The sequence below is a fragment of the Scyliorhinus canicula genome, chromosome 4, assembly GCF_902713615.1.
Source record: "Scyliorhinus canicula chromosome 4, sScyCan1.1, whole genome shotgun sequence".
In the NCBI taxonomy this organism is placed as follows: Eukaryota; Metazoa; Chordata; class Chondrichthyes; order Carcharhiniformes; family Scyliorhinidae; genus Scyliorhinus; species Scyliorhinus canicula.
The window spans coordinates 95864708-95883093 of record NC_052149.1 but is presented as its reverse complement, the minus strand read 5'-3'; the positions used below and the strand labels follow the sequence as shown (position 1 = coordinate 95883093).

General features: G+C 44.4%; 1 protein-coding gene across 3 annotated transcripts in view; it reads right to left on the bottom strand.

Annotated features, from left to right (window-relative positions):
- dennd1b (DENN/MADD domain containing 1B) overlaps positions 1–18386 on the bottom strand; it is a 393500-nt gene that overhangs the window by 96194 nt on the left and 278920 nt on the right. For all 3 annotated transcript variants that reach the window (XM_038794858.1, XM_038794860.1, XM_038794861.1), the window contains one exon: positions 6228–6353. In XM_038794858.1, the coding sequence (XP_038650786.1) occupies positions 6228–6353 (126 nt within the window). The remainder of the gene's footprint in view (positions 1–6227; positions 6354–18386) is intronic.

Genomic DNA, 18386 nt, shown 5'->3' with positions numbered 1-18386 from the left:
GCGGCACATTGCACAGTGGATAGCATTCGGACTGCGGCGCTGAGGACCCGGGTTCGAATCCCGTGTATAGTTTGCACACTCTCCCCATGTCTGCGTGGGTTTCACCCCCACAACCCAAAGATGTGCAGGTTAGGTGAAGTGGCCATGCTAAATTGCCCCTTAATTGGAAAAAAAAATAATTGGGTACTCTCAATTTATTTTAAAAAGTCCAAAAAGGTTAGTTGGGGTTACTGGGTTATAGGGATAGTTTAAAAGTGTGGGCTCAAATGGGGTGCTCTGCCGGTGCAGACTCGATGGGCCAAATGGCCTCCTTCTACACTGTAAATTCTATGAACACCCATCCAACCTCCACTTTGGCCACTGACAACCACCCTTCTCCATATATAGGCCAACAAAACGAGGCATGTGGTCCATAATTGCCCAGTACTCCGAACCAACCAACTCCGCCAACAATGTCTTGTCCATGGCAAAAGGCAAAAAAACTTAAAAAGCGATCCGGGAATACACCTGATGAACATGAGAGAAGAACGAAAATTCCTTCTCCCTCAGCCCATTAAACCACCATGAGTCCACTCTCCCCATCTGCTCCATAAAGCTTAACAGTTATTTTGCCATCGCTGACACCCTCAAGGACTTGTGGCACATCCGATGCATCCAAGAATCATGAACCACGCTGAATCAAGCCCAAGACCCATTCCATCCCCTAAAGTTTCAGGAGACCAGACTGGTCGGAGGGCTCCACGTCTCCCACCCTGATCAGCCATGTCCACTTTTCAATGAACTCCTCCAGGCCCCAGACTTTCCCACATCCATGGTCCCCTCAAGATGGCCTCGGCCACCCCATCCCACAACCAACCAATTGCATCGCAATATTCCCTGCAACGTCAGAAACTCCCCCCCCCAACCCCTCTCCATCCCAAACACAAAAAAACGCCTCACCCAACCCATCCTCTTCCCCCCCCTCCGCCAAACTATTGACATATAAAACCAACACCCCCCCTCCAATCTCACTTCCGTTAACTACCCTCCCTTCTAACAGCATGGCCCCCACCCAAGGCAAGTAACCAATTTCCCCAATACCAAAACACCCTTCCACCCCATCTTGCCCCACCCAACCCCGGCCCCAACGTTCCCCCCTCCTGCACCCCAAACTGAACCTTGTTCCTGTAGAGGCCAGTATTAACCCTGTTAAACCCGGCCCACCACTTGGCCAGCTTTGTTCTCAGGTTCTCGTAGATGCGAGCCATAGGCCTTCCCAGCTGCACTCCCATGTCTCCTTCACCACTTCAAAATCTTCTCCTTATCCAAGTACCGATGCAGACTCACAATGATCACTCTCGGAAGCTCACCCCCTGCAACCTCCTTTGCAGCAAACGGTGTGCCTGGTCCACTTCAGGAGGGCGGTCAAAGACACCCTCCCCCAACAACTGCTCAAACATCGTGGCCACATACTTCATGGCCTGTGTTCCCTCGATCCCTTCAGGCAGCCCCACGATCCTCAGGTTCTGCCTCCTCGAATGATTCTCCAGGTCATCGACTTTCTCTCGCAATTTATTCTAACCCTCTGCCATCATCAGCACCTCAGCCTCCAACGAGGCTAAATGATCCTCATGGTCAGCCACCACCTCCTCCACCTTCTGGATCGACACATGCTGTGCCTCCAGCTTCTGCTCCACTCTTTCCAGAGCAGCCCGAATCAGCTCTGCCACGGTGGCCAGATCCTCTGAGCCTGCCTTCTTTGCTGCTTGAACTCAGCACCCAGGAATGCCACCAACTGCTCTGTTGACCATTGAATGGACAACTGTGCCAAAGGTCCCTCTGACATATTTTCTCCTGCTGCACCATGCAAGTCCTCTTGGTCCGAATATTGCCCCTTATTTGTCGCACTCCTAGTTTGGTAACTCTTCGACATTACCCACCGAAGGCTGTTTAGCACAACGCTAAATTGCTGGCTTTGAAAGCAGACCAAGCAGGCCAGCAGCACGGTTCGATTCCCGTAACAGCCTCCCCGAACAGGCGCCGGAATGTGGCGACTAGGGGCTTTTCACCGTAACTTCATTTGAAGCCTACTCGTGACAATAAGCGATTTTCATTTCATTTCATTTTAAACCTCCCAAAGCCTGGAGAATGGGCAAAAATGGCCAAATAATGCAACCTACAGGCAGAAGCCACCTTACCTGCGACCACTCACTCCATGGTTGCCACTGGAAGTCCGTCTTCCATTATTTATAACCACTGATTTGAAATGCATTCGAAGAGGTAAGAACTCTAATAAATCCTGCAGATACACCATGTTTATTATTTTAAGAAATGCTTCAAATGATTTAAGAGTAGGAAAAATATTGTAATTATCAAATTGTAATAGAATGAAAGTCGTAATAAGTCAATGGTTCATCGAGTGAATAGATGAGCTACACAGATCAGAATAGTTCTGGTCCATGGTCAGATTGTCCAATGTGGTAGTAATAGAATCACAACTGACCTTGGCAACCAGTCTTGCTAAGGGAAAAAATTTGCAAGAAACCACGGAAACCAAGAGGAGACTACAGATGATGGTGCGGGGGTAGCACACACTTTTACATGAAAAATGATAATACCAATAGGTTTGGGTGTAACACTCGCAATATCTGAATATCCTGTCACCATCAAATGACAAGAGTGCCATGGTGGCACAGTGGTTAGCACTGCTGCCTCATAGAGCTAGGTACCCGGGTTAGATTCCAGTCCTGAGTGACTGTCTGTGTGGAGTTTGCACGGTCTCTCCGTGTCTGCGTGGGGTTCCTCCATTTCCTCCCACAGTTCAAAGATGTGCAGCTTAGGTGGATTAGCCATTATCGATGCGCGGGGTTATGGGCATGGGGCGGGCCAAGATAGAGTGGTTTTGAGGATTGGGACAGACTGGATGACTGAATGGCCTGCTTGTGGATTTTATGATCTCAAGCAGTCACTTAAGGGTGACCAATGACAAGGAAGAAAGGGAAACTATATTTTTTATAGGAAAGTCTGCTTTCCAAAATAGTTTCAACCAAATGTCACCTTAAATATGATATACAATGCACAAAGCAATCTGACACCAAGGTCCAAAGAAGAGGGAGTAAAAAAATTGGTGTATTGAGAACCGTTTTCAATCGTATTCATGTTAATCTTCATGGACTGCAGGCAGCTCTCAAAGAAAAGGGAGGATGTTTCTGTGCTTATACAACTTTGGAATTCTGTGTAACTTATGATTTAAAACAGGGGTGAAAACAGTTCCACTCCATTGCATAATAATTGGCAACAATGTGGGAGTTCTTTACGCAAGCTGTATTATCAGAGTTCTCCCTTTCAGTCAACTGATAGACATGCACAGGCCAATACATGAACTTTTCAGCTGTATTGTGCTTTGTGGCAAATTAAAACTGCTGGAAATTAACAGACCTAGCTTCACTCTTTTTCTTACTTCTCCCTCTATACTGTATCGGTGTCCCCTCCTTGCAGTGGAAACGATATCGCTATCAAGGCAGTCAAAGTTTATCGGGATTAGGCGGAATGTGGAGTCAAGGCCACAATCAAATTAGACATGATTTTACTGACTGGCAAAGCAGGCTATAGGGACTGAATGGTCTGCTCCTAACCCTAATTTGTTTGTTTGCATCCAAGTCCTCTTGGCTAGGGTAAACTCAGAAATGTGAGGCACAATTTTGTGTTTATCAGGTGACCAAGTCTGTATATCAGTTAAACTAGAAACCAACGCTAGTGGCAAAGGTAGCTACTTTTCCTGAGGAGGGAGGGCATGTTAGATGATGTTGCAGCAAAATGTTTCATGATGTGCACCCCTACATCCACCTCTCATTAAAAGGTGACAAACCCTTAACCCTATTTTCCTACTTTCTGGAACACTGAGCACAATTCAAGCAAATGATGCGCCAGTATCTTTTTTGGTATACTTTTGCAGCTTAATATTTTGCATTCTACCCCATGGACAGGCACTCAGTGAATTACATTACATGGGAAAATATCATGTGCCTTCCTAAAATCTTGGGAGAAAAATTCTGCACTGCCTTCACTTTATTCACCAGATCCTCAAGTTCCTGAAAGAAATATCTCTCTCACCACATCTTTTCCTAATAGATAATCCGAAAACATTTCTCACAGTCTCCAACACTTGGCACACAATTTAGATGAGGCTCACGGGTCTTCTGTACAAATGCAGCTGTACAGATTAATGTAAATACAAGTTTGAATAAGTGGATGCCTTCTACCATGGCACAGTATGGCCTACTATAGAATGCAAGATCAACCAGATAAGAACAGTAGGACATTCAGCCTCTTGAGCCTGCTCAGCTATTCAATGAGATCATGGCTGATCTGTGGCCTAACTCTATATACCTGCCTTTAGCCCATATCCTGTATTACCTTTGCTTAACAAAATTTTATAGATCTCACAGATATAAACTGTTTCTGTACTGTGGCAAAATGTTTTCTTAAACATTTTCCGCTGCTCTTCAGTTGTTTTACCCATTAGCAGATTCACCCAGTTTACTGTAGAGCGCCTCCATCTCATTAAAGTCAACCTTACTTAAATCTAAAATTATAGTAACTGATTTGTGCTTTCCACTTTCAAACATTACATTGAATGCGTTCATGTTACAGCCACTATTTGATAAATGTTCACGCACAATTAGGTTATTAATTAAATCCGGCTCATTACCCATTACTAAATTCAATATTGTTTGTCCCCTTGTAGCATCCAGAACATATTGATGCAGGAAATTGTCCCTGACACACTCCAACAACTACCATTCTGACAAGTGCTTGTCTGCCTCTCCTAATCTATGTTAAAGTTAAAATCCCCCATAAATACTATTTTACCTTTCCAACACACTTGTGCATTTATACAATCTAGCACTTCTGAGCTTCTACCAGAGGGTTTACACACAATACCTATGACATGTTTCGAGCCTCATAACATGTCAAAACCATGTGGTAGTTTTCTTCAGTCATTGGGCAGGTTACCACACCACATGATGCAAACAAAAAAACCGCACCTAATGACTATCAATTTTAAAAATGATTTGCTGTGGGGGCGGCATGGTGGCACAGTGGTCAGCATAGCTGCCTCACCGTGCCAGGGACCCAGGTACAATGCTGGCCTTGGGTGACTGTGTGCACTTTCTTTTCATATATTCATAGAATTTACAGTGCAGAAGGAGGCCATTCGGCCCATCGAATCTGCACCAGCTCTTGGAAAGAGCACCCTACCCAAGGTCAACACCTCCACCCTATCCCTATAACCCAGTAACCCCACCCAACACCAAGGGCAATTTTGGACACTAAGGGCAATTTATCATGGCCAATCCACCTAACCGGCACATCTTTGGACTGTGGCAGGAACCGGAGCACCCGGAGGAAACCCACGCACACACGGGGAGGATGTGCAGACTGCGCACAGACAGTGACCCAAGCCAGAATCGAACATGGGACCCTGGGCTGTGAAGCCATTGTGCTATCCACAATGCTACCGTGCTGCCATAAACCCCCTGCCATATGCAGGAGGTTCTTCTGGGTGCTCCGGTTTCTTCAGTCCAAAGATTTGCAGGTTTAGGTGGATTGTCCGTTTTAAGTTGCTCCGTAGTGTCAAAAGATGTGCAGGTTATGTGTGGTTACGGGGATAATTGAGGGGGGTGGGCTGAGGTAGGTTGCTCTTGGTAGAGTCAGTGCAGACCCGATGGGCTGAATGGCTTTCTTCTGCACTATAGAAATTATATGGATTTTTGCTTTAAATTAAGGGGCAATTTAGCGTGGCCAATCCATCTACCCTGCACATCTTTCAGTTGAGGGGATGAGATCCACACAGGCACAAGGAGAATGGGCAAACTACACACGGGCAGTGGCCTGGGGCCGGCATCGAACCCGAGTCCTCGTCGCTGTGAGGCAGCAATGCTAACCAGTGTACCACTGTGCCGCCCAATTTTATGGATTCTAAGGTCAAATCAAATCTCCAACCAGCTACAAAGAGCAACTGTTGAGGATGCTAGGAGACTGGGCCATTCTGTTTTCACAGCTGCAAATTGAGAACCAGGCGCAAGTGAGAAGGACACCAGTAAAAATTACACTGAACCGTACACATGAGTCGACAACAGGAGAGAAAATTTGCACAATAAAGCCACGGAGACCAATATCAAGATGAGTCACTTGTCAGCTGTGTGTTTAAGCCAGCAGAGGATAGAGATTCTCCAAATACTTACAGGTTTATATCGAAGTGAATCCCTATAGGAGCCAAATAGTGCCGCCTGTGCCTTAAGAAAAGCCCTTGCTACCCCGTCACCAGTAGCTGTTGACTGCTTCTTCAACTTGTATTTCAAGGATGAGACCTACACAAAGAAAGGAAACAATAAATTAACATTTCTTCAAGATAAAAACAACCCCAAAATTTACACAAAACAAAGGCGGTATCAGTGTATCAGTGTGTAAGCTCTTATCCCTTTTCTGGGTGCCTCAGTTACAATATAAAATAGCACATGGCTAACAAGAATATATAAAAGGTAAGCATTTAAATGTTTTCTCCAGACTTTGAGCCCAATGTTTTGCACTGCATTTTTCGCCAGCTAAAGAACTTTTGCTGAAGTTATCCAACATGTGCCAACATATCCAGAATGTCTAGAAAATTAATTTGTTCTTTTCATCAAATGCTATTTCTTATTGATAGATGCACTACTCTGCATACATTTTTTAGCATATAAAAACTCCAGAGATAGAAGCTTTTCTTCAAAAAAACCAAATTATCCACACCGCAGTAAAGCAGAAATCAGATCGCGTTCAGTTAATTGCATGAAACACCTGCTGCATAATAAAGTAAGACCAACACTTTAATGAAAATACCATGAGGAATTTAATTTCATTTAAAAAAAAATTATGAAATATATGATATAGGAGAGAAAATTGCCAAAGGTCTCAAATACAAGGAAAAAATAATGAGAAAATGTATCTATTGTTGTTAAAATATTGAACGCAATTTCCTTTTCTGCTTCATTAATGATTGCTGTCTAATTACTCATTATACTTCTTTTAATAAAGATAACCAGCATAGTACAAGGCATCAGAGAAAACCAAGCTCTACAGGTGATAAACCTTTACAGCAGTGACATTTTTCAGTGTAAAGTCACAGTTACTGTGATCTGATCAAAGAAATGGACCCCCATAGGGTCCAATTATAGCCATATTTTTATGGAAAAAATCATTGAGTTATGATGTTCATAATCTATGCAGAAAGGACTTTACAATATAGGTCTTTTCCCAATAGCTGTGATCTTTTCAATTTACATCAAGGCTTGATAGCTGCAGATGAAAGTCTGGAAATCCAATTCATTTAGTACTCTGACTGCATGTACCAAGGCTCATTAAGCTTTTTTCAATTAACTTCAGCACAGGTTGTGAAGTACATAATCTATATTGCCGTGGCGAGAAAGGTTAAAGAACATACAAATTCACTGAATTCTCTATGCTCCTTTAATTGACACTGCACAATGGCTTCATTCTGCAAACCATCAAGCAATGAAATATCAATATTCTCAGTCTGATCGATTTTAATTGGTGCAACAAAACAATGCCTGTGCACAAGGGCAGATTCCACTCGCACTACTGTCTGGGATAAAGCACTTTTTCTTTTTACAAGTAAGGGAAAAGTTTAGTGAAGCACCCTGGAAGAAAACTTCTCCATTCAACTGTGGAGGAGCATAGTGTTTTTACTGAAAACTCACTGACTGGATAGCTTCGAAATTGCATCCCAAAGGCAAGTTGCAGAATTTTGGAACATTCAGAATATTTTGCTTATTCTACCCAAGAACTTCCCAATGACAAATCAGTGTTTCTTTAAGCAGAGCTGCTACAAGTAAAAATGATCACCTGATCAGTGACAATGTAGTATTGGTAATTTTGCTTCAAATTACATTACAAATCCATTGTTATATTAAGGCTAATTTTTTCTGACACTCATTTATTTGACCTTTCTTTAATTTACAAGCTGCCATCCTGAAACAGGTAAGGGGCAGAAAACAAAGACAAATTGTTGAGATGGTGCTGTGCTTAAACCTCATATTTGAACATCATAACATGATAATCAGCAGTCTTTACTTGAGGTGAAGTACCCAGTAGATTTGTGTTTTATGGTTACGTAGGAAGATGGGACAGTATATGCTTCTGAACCTCTGCCATCATCAGAAATAGGTGACACAATGGCAACAAAGAATTTGCCTTTTTAGTGAGGATAACAGCATAATTTTCAAATCAGAACATCCTAAAGAAAAATATTTGCAACCTCTTGTCATTTTAACCAAGTTCATCAGAAGAGCCGGGGACAAGATGTATATCTGGGACTGCTGAAACCATTTGACTTGTTGCTGATTTCTCTGGTGTTTATGGTCAAACATACTATACTACAATATATTTCCTATATACACATGACCTGTGGCAAAATTTGGCTCCAACTCAATCTACAAGTTTGCTGATGACACAACCGTAATGTGTCGGATCTCGAACAACGATGAGTCAGAGTACAGGAGGGAGATAGAAAACCTAATGACATGGTGTAACAACAAGAATCTCTCCCTCAACGTCAACAAAACCGAAGAACTGGTCATTGACTTTAGGAAGCAAAGTATCATGCTGTCTGCATCAATGGCGCCGAAGTGGAGATGGTTGGCAGGAAACGAAAGAAACTTGGCATGCCCACATTGACTCTAACCAATTTTTACAGATGCACCATAGAAAGCATTCTATCTGGCTGCATCACAGCCTGTATGGCAACTGCTCGGCCCAGTCCATCACTGCAAACCCGCCTCCCATCCATTGACTCTGTCTACACCTCCTGCTGCCTTGGGAAAGTGGGCAGCATAATCCAAGATCCCTACCACCCGGCTTATTCTCTCTTCCAACTTGGAGCCAGCGGGGAGAAGCTGTCTTTGAACCTGTTAGTGTGTGTTCTCAGACTTTTGTATCTCTTGCCCGATGGAGAAGTTGGAATAGAGAATACTCACCATTAACACACACAGTCCCCCTCCTCCAACCCTCACAACCACCCCCCCAACTAATGTTCGATGTTATCCAGTTCTTGAAAGTGCATGATGAATAATGCCCATGAATTGTAGAACCCCTCCATCCTTCCCCTCAGTTCAAACTTAACCTTCTCAAGAGTCAAGAATTCCAACAAGTCCCCCCGCCACACCAGGGCACAGGGTGGAGAGGCTGCTCTCCAACCCATCAGGATCCGCCTTCGGACGATCAACGAGGCGAAGGCTACAACATCTACCTCCGCACCCGTTTCCAACCCTGGCCGGTCCAACACCCCGAATATGGCCAGCCGGGGGCCCGGGTCCAGTTTCACGTGCACCACTTTAGAAATTACTCTAAAAACCTCCTTCCAGTAATCCTCTAGCTTTGGACAGGTCCAAAACATATGAACGTGATTACCCCGCCCCCCCCCCCCGCCCCCCACACCAGAGCCCCTCCTCCATATCCTCTCCCAACTCTTCCTGCTACTTTGCTGTGATCCCTTCCAATGGTGCCTTCTCCTCTTCCAAATTACCTCAATAAACCGCTGACACTACCCCCTTCTCCTGTCCCCCTGTCGTCAGCACCTCCTCCAGCAATGTGGAGGCCGGCTCCTCCGGGAAGTTCTGCATCTCCTTTCTGACAAATTCTCGAACTTGCATGTATCTAAACATTTCCCCCTGCTGTGAAACCTATTTCTGATTTCATAAAATTTACAGTGCAGAAGGAGGCCATTTGGCTCATCAAGTCTGCACCTGCTCTTTGAAAGAGCACCCTACCCAAGCCCACACCTCCACCCTATCCCCATAACCCAGTAACTACATCCAACACTAAGGGCAATTTTGGACACGAAGGGCAATTTAGCATGGCCAATCCACCTAACCTGCACATCTTTGGACTGTGGGAGGAAACCCACGCACACACGGAGAGAACGTGCAGACTCCGCACAGACAGTGACCCAAGCTGAGAATCGAACCTGGGACCCTGGAGCTGTGAAGCAGTTGTGCTACCCACTATGTTACCGTGTTGCCTCTTCACTATCTGCCAATCCTTTGTGTCATCCACAAACTTACTAATCAGACCAGCTACATTTTCCTCCAAATAATTTATATCTACGATGAACAACAAAGGTCCCCACACTGATCCATGCGGAACATCACTCAGCCCAGCCTTGCATTAAGAAGAGCACCCGTCTATTGCTACCCTCTGTCTTCTATGACTGAGCCAGTTCTGCATCTATCTTGCGAGCTGACCTCTAATCCTGTGTGACTTCACCTTCTGTACCAGTCTGTCAGGAGGGACCTTGTCAAAGGATTTACTGAAGCCCACGTGGACAACATGCACTGCCCTGCCTTTAATCATCTTCATCACTTCCTCAAAAAACTTGATCAAGTTAGTGAGACACAATCTCCCCTTCACAAAACCATGTTGCCTATAACTAACAAGTCCATTTGTTTCCCAAGGTGAGTAAATCCTGCCCCTAAGAATCTTCTCCAATAATTTCCCTACCACTTGACGCAAGGCTCACCGGCCTATAATTTCCTGGAATATCCCTGCTACCCTTCTTAAACAACGGAACAATAAGTAATGCATCAACTACTACTGTACTACACAATAAAATATACTCAGTTAGTTTTGTATTAATCAGAAATCGTAGCTGTTTCACTTATAAAGAGTCCTCCAGACCCAAAATATTAGCTCTGTACTCTCTCCACAGATGCTCTCACCACTTTTTCCAGGATTTTAACTCATTTCCTCCATTAACCATTACTTTGTTTTCACAACTAGAAATTAGCAGGCAGTGCTCAAAAAGTGCAGGTGATGGCCAGGCCAAATGCTGATGGATCACCTTTATACTTTCAACCATCAGGACTAATTGAAGCAACTTGCTCAGCCCGGAAAGTGCCGGAAAGATTGCATCCTTCAAATAAAAAGAAAGGTTTCACTGTACCTTTAGAAATAATTAATGCAGGGGACCACTGTGATCTTAGAATATCAAGACAGATGCTGCCATTACTGTTAATATTTGTATGATAAATTCTCGTAGTAAACGCAACCTTGGGTGGTTTGAAAGTGGCAGAGGTTCAGAAGCATATACTGTCTCGTCTTCCTACGTAATAGAGGAGGCATAAACCATAAAACACAAATCTATCAGACTCCTGAATGACCCTCTTGTGGACAAGACTGATCTTATCACACATCTTCTCTACTGAGTAGTAATGCACTCAGTATCCTCACCCATTGACTGTGTCTATGTATTTATGTTGTGTATTTATGTATGCCCTCTGCAGCGGCACGGTAGCACAGTGGTTAGCATTGCTGTCTACGACGCTGTGGACCCGGGTTCGAATCCCGGCCCTGGGTCACTGTCTGTGAGGAGTTTGCACATTCTCCCCGTGTCTGCGTAGGTTTCGCCCCCACAACCCAAAGATGTGCAAGTTAGGTGGATTGGCCACGTTAAATTGTCCCTTAATTGGAAAATATAATTGGGTACTCTAAATTAAAAACAAAAACAAAAAAAAAAATGTATGCCCTCGGCTTTTTTTTGTGTATGGAACAATCTGTTTGGACTATAGACAGAACATTAATTTTAACTGTACCTCGGTACACGTGACAATAAAACAAATCCATGTTTTTAGAAACCATTCCAGACAGAAATGTCAAATGATAATACCTGTCATTGTTTGCGTGGTGTTATAATTACGAGGTGTATCAGATGGTTGTGTTTTAGAACTATGTCTTGAAGGTGAAAATGAAGGAAGGAGTCATCTGACCTGCTTGATGTCTGCCTGACAGAAACCCCGAGTGGTTTGATTATTGGAGATTAGAGATGGCCAGATTGTTTTACTGGGGAGAAGCTACAATGTATATATTGGATCGGATTGGATTTGTTTATTGTCACGTGTACCAAGGTACAGTGAAAAGTATTTTTCTGCGAGCAGCCAAACAGATCATTAAGTACATGAAAAGAAAAGGAAATAAAAGAAAATACATAATAGGGAAACACAAGGTACACAATGCAACTAGGTAACACCAGCATCTGGTGAAGCATACAGGAGTGTAGTGTTAATCAGGTCAGTCCATAAGAGGGTCGTTTAGGAGTCTGGTAACAGTGGGGAAGAAGTGTTTTTGAGTCTTTTCATGCGTGTTTTCAGACTTTTGTATCTCCTGCCCAATGGAAGAAGTTGGAAGATTGAGTAAGCCGGGTGTAGGGGTCTTTGATTATGCTGCCCGCTTTCTCCAGGCTGCGGGAGGTGTAGATGGAGTTAATGGATGGGAGGCAGATTTGTGTGATGGACTGGGCTGTGTTCATGACTCTCTGAAGTTTCTTGCAGTCTTGGGCCAGGCAGTTGCCATACCAGGCTGTGATGCAGCCAGAGAGGATGCTTTCTATAGTGCATCTGTAAAAATTAATAAGAGTTAATGTGGACATGCAGGATATCCTTAGTTTCCTGAGGAAGTATAGGCGCTGTTGTGCTTTCTCGGTGGTAGCGTCAACGTGGGTGGACCAGGACAGATTTTGAGATGTGTAACCCTAGGAATTTGAAACTGCTAACCATCTCCACCTCGGCCCGTTGATGTTGTCAGGACAGTGTACAGTACTTTGCTTTTCGAAGTCAATGACCAGCTCTTTAGCATTGCTCGCATTGAGAGATAGATTGTTGTCGATGCACCACTCCACTAGGTTCTCTATCTCCCTCCAGGATTCTGACTCGTCATTATTTGAGATCTGGCCCACTATGGTCGTATCATCAGCAAACCTGTACATGGAGTTGGAACCAATTTTTGCCACACAGTCGTGTGTGTACAGGGAGTATAGTAGGGGGCTAAGTACGCAGCCTTATGGGGCCCCGGTATTGAGTACTATTGTGGAGGAGATGTTGCTGTTTATTCTGACTGATTGTGGTCTGTGGGTTAGAAAGTCGAGAATCCAGTTTCAGAGTGAAGAGCTAGGTCTTAGATTTTGGAGCTTTGATATCAGCTTGGCTGGGATTATGGTGGTGAAGGTGGAGCAGTAGTCAATAATAGGAGTCTGATGTAGGAGTTCTTCTTATTGAGATGCTCGAGGGATGAGTGTAGGGCCAGGGAAATGGTGTCTGCTGTGGACCAGTTGCGGTAGTATGCGAACTGCAGTGGATCAAGGCGTTCTGGGAGTACGGAGGTGGTGTACTTCATGAGAAACCTCCTGAAGCACTTCATTACGACTGATGTCAGGGCCACCGGTCGGTAGTCATTGAGGCATGTTGCCTGGTTTTTCTTTGGCACTGGTATGATGGTGGTCTCCTTGAAGCAGGTGGGGACCTCGGAGCGGAGTAGGGACAGGTTAACGATGTCCGTGAACACATCTGCCAGCTGGTCCGTGCAGGCTCTCCGTGCATGACCAGGACCCGTCTGGACCCGACGCCTTCCAAGGGTTCACTTTCAGGAAAGCCGATCTGACTTCGGAATTTACAGCTAGAAACAATGGCAGCAGCCTCTGTGTTAACCATGGGTAGCCTGAGAGTCTCCAAAGTCCAAGAAAGGTGTTGAGAATTTCAGGTTGCAAACAATTGTGCTTTCAAATGTCAATTTACTTCCAAGATAAAAAAAGAGTTAAAAGAATTGGAGTGTCAAGGATAGCTACTCACCATTTCTACCCGGATACAAGGTCTGTGTGATTTGTGTGGGCACGGATATGGGCTTTGAGGGGAATGGGATAAGGTAGTGTTATGAAATGGAACGTCTCAGTAATAACCTGCTCTCTGATGCTCTGTTTGGGTTCCGCCGAGGCCGCTCAGCTCTGGACTTCATTACAGCCTTGCCCAAACATGGACAAAAGAGCTGATCTCCAGAAGTGAAGTGAGAGTGACTGCCCTTGACAATAAGGCAGCATTTGATCGAGTGCGGCATCAAGACATCAATGAGCCCGAGCAAATCTGGAGTCAATGGGAACGAGGGAGAAAACTCCCCACTGGTTGGAATCATATCTGGCACAAAGGAAGATGGTTGTGATTGTTAGAGGTCACTCATCTCAGTCTCCAGACAATACTGTAAGACTTCCTCAGGGTAGTGTCCTGGGCCAGCCATCTTCAGCTGCTTCTGATCATATAACATCTGAAGCGGAGAGGTTCACTGATGATCGCACAGTGTTCAGAACCATTTACAACTCCTCAGATACTGAACCATTCTGTGTCCATATGTTGCAAGATCCAGGCAGCATTCAGGCTTCGGCTGACGAGCGGCAAGTAACATTCAAGTCACAAAGTGCCAGGAAATGACTATTTCCAACAGAACAGAAGCTAACCATCTCTCCTTCATTTTCAATAGTGTTTCCATTGTTGAATTTCCCCCATTACCATCATTCTTTCCAGGATGTGTGGATTATACCATTAACCAGAAACTGAACTGGACCGGCCATATAAATATTGTGGCTGCAAGAGCAGATCAGAGGTTGGCAATTCTGTGGACAGTAACACAACTAGTGACTCACTAAAGCCTCTCCACCATTTAAAATGCAGAATTCTGGGTGATGGAATACTTTCCTCTTGCCTGGATGAGTGTAGCTCTGACAACACTCAGGAAGCAAAACACCATCCAAGATAAAGCATGTTAAGTAATGGGTTAAGAGACATTGCAATTAGTTGTCTCATTTATGTTAAGTGTTCAATGATTGACACGGATATGTAAAGGGGCTTCAGGTGGACTCTGGAGCTTGTGATGATCTGTAGAGTTCTGTGCAGAGTGAGTTTGAACCATTAAAGGTGTGTTGGTGAAAAAGGAGCTGAACTCTTGCCTCTTCATACCACAGCATCTAGTACATGTTAACAAAGCAGACCACTTGACTGGCACCTTAAACAGTCAAACCCTCAATCACTGATTGACAGTGGCAGCAGTGTACACCACCTGAAAGGTGCACTGCAGCAACTCACCAAGGCTCCAATTACAGCATCTTCCAAACCTATGGACTCTGCCACCTCAATGGAAAAGGGCAAAAAGATGCATGGGATCACCACCACCTGCAAGTTCTCCTCCAAGTCACTCACCATTTTGGAAATATATCACTATTCCTGGATCACAATCCTAGAACTCCCACCCTAATAGACTTCATCCCCAATTAAAACTATTTCCTGAATTTTAGGGAAGGTTCCCTTAAGTGAGATTTCCCTAACTAATGACCTGAACTTGCTCATGAAAAAACCTTTCCCTCAACAAAGAAAATTCTAGGAGTTGCTTACTGGAGTATACCTTTAACTCATTGGATAAACTTGTTGGAGGATGCTATTAGTTGTAAGTTGACCTAAATATTCAAGGGTATTTGACATTTTGGAAATAAAGCTCGGAAGAGTTGGTGTGGTAACTATGCTAATTACGGGTGACATTATTACAGTAGTGAGAGATGACTGGTTCAGAAGATCAACATGTAGAATCAGCTTGGGTAGAGATAATAAATAGCAGTGGTAAGAAGTCACTCGTGGGAGTAGATTATAGGACTTTTAACAGTAGCTATGCTATAGAATAGAGTATTCAGGAAGAAATAATGGCAGCTTGTAAAAAAGGTTCTGCAATAACCATTGGTTATTTCAATCTTTATACCAATTCTGTGAGTCAAATTGGCAAAGGTAACCTGGAAGATCATTCATAAAAGTGTATTTAGAACATTAAAAAAAATATATGTTTTAGTGGCAACCAGGATGCAGGCCTTTTTTAGACTTGGTAATTACAATGAGATAATATTGATTAATGGAATAAAGGAGCCTCTAGGCAACCACGATCATAAAATGGTAGAATTTCACATTTAACTTGACGGTGAGAAATGTGGGTCTAAGGCTCATGTTTTAAACTTAAATAAAGGCAATTGCAGGCATACCAGGACTGAGTTGGTTGAAGTGACCTGGGGAAATAGGTTTAAAGATAGGACAGTAGAAAATCAGGGGCAGACATATAATGAGATATTTCATAACCCATCAGAAACAATATATTTGATTGAGAAAGAAAGGCTCTCTAAGAAGGATGCACCATCCATGGTTAACTAAAGAGGGTAATGATAGTATCAAATTGAAAGGAACACTGTTCAATTCTGCAAACATTACCGGCAAGCCAGAAGATTGGACAGATTTCAGAAACCAGCAAAGATTAGCAAAGACTTACTAAAAATAAAAGGGGAAAATCAGAGGAGAGAAAGCTAGCTAGAAATGTTAAAAAAAGACAGCAAGCATTTCGACATGGAAATGGAAGAGAGTAACTAATTGAATGTTGATCCTTGAAAGATAAGACTAGGGAAGTAATAATGGGAAACAAGGAAATGGCAGTAGGCATCAGGTATTGTGGGCGCGATTCTCCCAAAACGGGAGAAATCGTAAGGCTGGCGTCAAATCCGGGCGGGTTTGACACCAGCCCCCCCCCCCCTTCCTGACCGTGAACCGATTCTGGTCCCCGGTCGGGGCTAGCAGCCCGACGCCGCAAGCTCCGGCATCACGGGCTTAACGAATTTCGTTAAGCCCGCTTGCCGGAGTTAGCGCCGGCTGACGCGTCATATGACGTCAGCCGCACATGCGCGGATTGGAAGACTCCAACCCGCGCATGCGCGGATGATGTCATCGCGTATTTGGGCGAAACCCGCGCATGCGCGGGCCGGGATGCCCCTCAGCCGCCCCGCGAATGGATACTGCGGGGTGGCGGAAGGACAAATAGTGCGCGGGCATCGGGCCCGCTGCCCGCGATCGGTGCCCACTGATCGCGGGCCCATGGCACCCTTGGCACGGCCGTGGTACTGCCGCGCCAATCGGTGCCATGGTTATAAAAAGCGAGTTGTTCCCGCCGTTTTTACGAACGGCCAGACCAGGTCTGTTTGCCGTTCGTAAAAACAGCGTAAAGGGCTGGGACTTCGGCCCATCGAACAGCTGTGAACCGCTGCCGGCCGTAAAAAAACGGTGGCAGCGATTCGTGTCGGGAGTTGGGCGGGGGGGGGGGGGGGGGGAATAGCGGGAGGGCGGGAAAAATGTCAGGAAGGCCCTCCCGCTATTCTCCGACCCGTCGTGGGGGGCGGAGAATTTCGCCCTGTATGTCTGTTCAAGATGTGGCTACAGAGATGGTAGGTGAATTGATTGTGATCTTTCAAAATTCCCTAGCGTAGGATCCCAGTGAATTGGAAAATTGCTAATGTTACGTCAAGAAAGGAGGGAGACAGAGAGTAGGTAACTAACTACAGACCAGTTATCTTAACATCTGCCATAGTGAAAATGCTAGAATCCATTGTTAAGAAGATAATAGCAGGACAATGAAAAAAATGATAACATAACAAAGCAGAGTCAACATGGTTTTGTGAAACGGGAATAGTGTTTGACTACTTTATTAGCATTCTTTGCGGATGTAAAACACTAGGGAGGGGTGTAGGATGGTTCAATGGGTTGGGTTGGGGGGGGGTTATGGGTTCGCAGGAGACGTTTGTAGGGAGGTTTTTATTTTTAATTTCTTGTATTGGTGTACTGCTGATGAGGCAGGCTCTGAGTTGCCAGCGTGATGTCGTGATACCCACCCTTCAATTTTTTTCTGGCTATGTGCCGAACAATATTTTGGGAAATGCTGCCATTTGGGCTGGCGGCTTCCTCGTCATTTTCCCATCTGCTGTGCCACTTGTCTATATTGGAGAAAATTCTGTTCTGTTTGCTCAGAATGGGAATTTGCAGACATTGCTCCTCCAGGTTACTTGATTGTGAATCTTCTGAGTTCATTATAATCCAAGTTTTCTGAGGATTATTAGTAAATTGGACCATGCAAACTGAAGGATCATGTAACCTTGCCACCACATACTTTAAAAGAAACTCAAAGCACCTTCTGCTTACAGACAGACGGTATGGGTGGCATGGTAGCACAGGGTTAGCACTGTTGCTTCACAGCACCAGGGTCCCCGGGTTCAATTCCCGCTTGGGTCACTGTGTGTGTGGAATCTGCACGTTCTCCCTGTTTGTGTGTGGGTTTCCTCCGGGTGCTCAGGTTTCCTCCCACTAGTCCCGAAAGACGTGTTTGTTAGACGTGTTTGTTAGGTAAAGTGGACATTCTGAATTCTCTCCCTGTTACCCGAACAGGAGTCAGAAGGTGGTAACTCAGGCTTTTCACAGTAACTTCATTGGAGTGTTAATGTAAGTCTACTTGTGACAATGATAAAGATTATTAAGAGCGAATAGGTACAGTTTGCCCGTCTCTCTCCTGTCTGTAACACAACATCAATTAAAAGACTATTTCCGAATAAGGGAAGAAGTTAGAATTAAGAATAAAAGTTGAAAACTCAGTTTCTGTTGGCACAATTTTACCATTGCTTTATTGGTATAATATGTGGGACAGTTCAATATCACTTCAAAAACAGGAGAAGACATTGCCTG